Genomic DNA, 4,398 nt, shown 5'->3' on the forward strand with positions numbered 1-4,398 from the left:
GCATGGTGCATAAATTGCATGGTTTTTATGGCTATAATCGTTGTATCTAACCACTTGATGTTGTTGTGCATTAACATATCTGTGTGTTCATCAAAAATCATATAGTGAGGTGCTGCATCCAATCAGGTGGTGTCAGGAAGGGTCTTTTTTAATGCTTGTGGGATATTTAACCACCTTTAAAACCAGTTTCTGTTGAGGGATATATATTATTTATGTTTTTCTTGGTTTAAAGTATAAGCCTTTCTTGCTACATTGCTATTGAAATTCTTTCTACGTAAAATCATGGGTTTATTGACCTTATTATAATAACATTGAGCAGAGAAGTGGATTTTTTTTTTAATCTTTCTTTTATTAGAAACAAAAAAGAAATCTAAACAAAATGTCCATTCTTCTTTGCTATCCGTGTCATTTTTATAACACATTTTATTCATATGCCATCATGCTAACATGTTGCAAAACACCATACGTCCTTATTGACATGCAAGGTTTTACCCCGAAACTGAAAATGCTGCAAACAGTTGTTCACACCAAAAGGCACTGGCTCTTTTATACTTTGGGGGGGGATAATCATGATAATAAATAATAATAAAATAAACGCACAGAATTAGTATACATCTTACATTTATTTGCCTGTATTTTCCAATGTGTCTGCATTTGAACTATAGGGGCAGATAAATGGGTGACTGCAGCAAGTCTCTCTTCCCATAGGTGTTGGCTCCCACGTTGGTCGGCGCGTAGACGGTGCCACGGGTGTTGCTGGAGCGGACGAGAAAGTCTGCTAATCTCTGAGTCACGCAGGTGGCTGTGTTACACTTCCGCTTTTCCATGTAATGACTGTGGGGAAGTTCAGGAGAATATTTAAGCATTAGTCATATGCCCCAATAAATTAAAACCACCTGGAAATGATGTTGTTCGTAATATCGCAATCGTACAATTTGAAATTAACTGTTTAAAATTCAAAGACTCAATAATAGATTAATTTAACAGTAAACACATTTCATGTGTGCGTGTGTGATTGCTGTGGATTACTAGCATGATGTTTCTTTTGATAATTTATAACAAAATGTCCAATTTCATTCGTTAATCTATCCCATCTCAGAAACGCAATTACAAATCTACTTCAATGATACTACGACCTACATCTTAAACTCTGAATCATAATTGTTCAAAGTACCTGTTCACCGCAGGGAGGCCCCTCGGAGGCCGTGGCCTCGTAAAACTCACAAATGGATTGTCAGATAGATCTGTAACCAGCCATCCATTGACCTCTCGCGAGGCATCCGGCTTGTCGTTAGAGGAAAGGGAGTACCTGTCGACAAGAGAGGAAACAAAGCACCGTCTCATCCAGAGCTGCTTAGAAAGCGCCACTTTCCCTGACTGTGACGATCTTCTGAAGTGGAGACGTGTTGCAAGTGGCTCATTTGTGCCCGCTGGTCATATCACTTGCACACACTTCTCCACACTTGCTACATCTTGTTACAAGGATACGAAATAATCTGCTACCTCATATGAACTTTTTTGTTAGGTGACGTAAAATAGTTACTTGACGTGTTAACAATACATTATTAATTGGTTATATAAAAAACTAAACTAAAAAAAAAAAAAAATAAATCTGTATACATTAGATTAAACCAGCAAGAGTAAAGTTGAAACAGCTAGTAATAGCATCACGTTTTTTTATTTCTTATTATTGTATTTGCAGTACCTATCGATACATCGATGCTGTCTTATGACCAGTTTCTACATTTTATAACAATAGTGAAGTCATCAAAAGAAAATAACACAAATGGAGTTATGGAAATGATTTGGTAGACGTGTTTTATCTATTACAGTTAAATTTGACATTTTATTTTAACCTAATTTGAATAAGGGATGTGTAGTATTTAATTTCTGGTTGGTAGTAATAAGGGGGTAATTCATTTTAATAAATGATAACTAATACATATTATACAGTAAAAAAAATAAATAATTAATTTGACTAAAAAATGTTGCATGCTATAAGTGAATTTATAGTGAAATTATATTGTAATGTACAATATAAACATGAAAAAAAAAAAAAAAATATATATATATATATATATATATATATATGAATATATATATATTCATAGGAGAAATCTGCTTTAAAAAGTATACTTTTGGAAAAATGAAGTCTATAATAATAACAATAAAGGAAGAAACATTAAAGGTTGTTTTATGCTTTAGCGAGACGCTTTTACACAAATGCACACAGCTCTGCAATAATTATGCAGTGTACACATTCATGTTCTTAAGATTTAAATGTTAAAACCTTTTCAATAATGAAAAACATAAAAAAAAATTAAAGTTTGTCTTCACTATAGACTGCTTGGTAGAACATTATCATTGTCATATGAAACAAATGAAAGATAAATTGTTAGCTATTTCTACTTTAAAGCCTAAATATTGGTTTTGTTAGATTAAATCATCTACATTAAATCATATTTTTGAATTCAATAAAACCAGTTAAGGTAGATGTTACCATTTGTTTTCAGTGCACGAATAAGACACGACTACAGTCACACAGATAGTTTATATTTAATATTTGAAATTCTATCCATTTAAATATTCAGTCATTCTTTCTTATTTAAAAGATCAAATCAAATAAAATATGCAATAAACAATACGTTTTGTTAATATGTAAGTTAAAAGACTTGCCTGTTGTAAGGGACTGTGGCAACACATTGCAGCATCACAAGGAAGATCAGGATCTGGGAGGGCAGATACATGGCAGGCAGGAATGCTAGTATTTGTTCTTGTGCGAAAGAAGAAGAAAAATGCATGAGCATTAGTATTTTGTGGACATTACAGTAATCTTTTAGAGTTTTGCACCACCACATCTCCATCAGTAAAGCTCGTGTTTTTTAAATCATATTACACTAGACAAATCATAGCCTTCTTTTACATTTGACGACATTTAGCATCATTAATATTATTAAAATGTTTTTACTATTATCTTTAAACTTTCAAAACTAAAAACAAACTCAGCTTAATGGTAATCCGAAAATCTTCAGATATTTTATTGAAAAGGTGAGAGTACTCACTTCCAGCGGTTTCAAACCAGTGGACAGCAGCTCCTGAAGGTGCCGGCGTTGTCTCTGTTTTTCACACAAACACTCACACACTCACTCCATCCTCTCTGTTATAGGCTCCTACCCTCAACCACTTGTGACATCATCGCACTCCTCCAAATATAGCCCTCCATTTCCAGCAGAGATCGAGATTGGGGTTAGCGTGAAGATTTCAAACTCACAGCGAGGGTCAAAAGCAGCGTTGACGCTCATTTTGACATTTGTTGTGGACATCGTTATAGACTGCCTTTACGTCACAGTGTTTCAGATGACTTTGAGTGAACATTCATGAGCACATTTGGGTAATTTTAATTATTGTTTCAGAAGAAAAATCAATGCTGTACCTGGAACAACTACTTTAAGATACGAGAAAGGTCAAGGTCAGGCCTTGTTTCTTTGTATATTTATTTATTGATAGATTCCATTCAAAATGCTCTAAAAATGCCAGATTTCTTTAAAACCTTTCCTTTTTTTGTAGCTCAATACTTTCCCTTTCCCAGGGATACAAGAAGCAATGATGGACTGAAATGTATCACACATGAAATCATTCTGTGTTGGAAAAAGTGGAAAACTTGCACAAATTTATATAGGAATTAAAATTCTTGAAATGTTCTCTTGAAGATGGAGGTTTTTAAAGCTTGAAAGAAAGATGCGGTTTAGACTGACATCATTTTTTTTTTTTTTTTTTTTTTTGTTGTTTTACAAAAATTGTCAAGTTTATTTTAGTGACTTTAAATCACAGGTGAAAAAGAGGAATCAACAGACTTTCTAATTCATAACTGTAAACATGTTTAAAGACATTTCCAATGTGCATATTTATTTTGTTTTTATTTGTTTTTATTTTAGAACATTTTTAGTCCAGCTAAAGCAGCTGATTTTGCTGTTTCATTATATGATTATACTGTAAAAGGAAGAGGCACATCACAGAACACACCAGTGATCAGCCTATAATCAATACTTTACATACTTTTATTTTCAACAAACAAACAAATAAATAAAGGTTATTTAAATAGTTCCAACCCAACCAAAACTGTGCTATGTATGATTTTTACCAGTGATTATTATGATCTAATTATAAATACTGCAGTTAGTCTTACAGTATAGTTGCAATCATAACATCACTATTGTCTAAAATCATGATGCTCAGCACTGTAGACTGTAAAATGTAGGCTACTTATTATTTTTTTTCAGATGCTTATTTTAGAAAAAAAAAAGTTGACACTATTTAAACAAGATTTAAATAAATAAATAAATAAATAAATATATATATATATATATATATATATATATATATATATATATATATATA

At 32.3% G+C, this 4,398-nt stretch overlaps 1 protein-coding gene across 1 annotated transcript; it reads right to left on the reverse strand.

Annotated features, from left to right (window-relative positions):
* Positions 1–362: 362 nt before the first annotated feature.
* On the reverse strand, positions 363–3,378 carry LOC127955893 (calcitonin gene-related peptide 2). Its single transcript, XM_052553503.1, has 4 exons — positions 3,063–3,378; positions 2,677–2,773; positions 1,175–1,309; positions 363–834 (listed from the first exon to the last, which is right to left on the reverse strand). Exons 2-4 carry the CDS (start codon positions 2,745–2,747, stop codon positions 660–662), a joined length of 381 nt encoding a protein of 126 aa, XP_052409463.1. The 5' UTR covers positions 2,748–2,773; positions 3,063–3,378; the 3' UTR covers positions 363–659.
* Between the last annotated feature and the right edge of the window lie 1,020 nt (positions 3,379–4,398).

The sequence above is a fragment of the Carassius gibelio genome, chromosome B4 (assembly GCF_023724105.1).
Source record: "Carassius gibelio isolate Cgi1373 ecotype wild population from Czech Republic chromosome B4, carGib1.2-hapl.c, whole genome shotgun sequence".
Classification (NCBI taxonomy): domain Eukaryota; kingdom Metazoa; phylum Chordata; class Actinopteri; order Cypriniformes; family Cyprinidae; genus Carassius; species Carassius gibelio.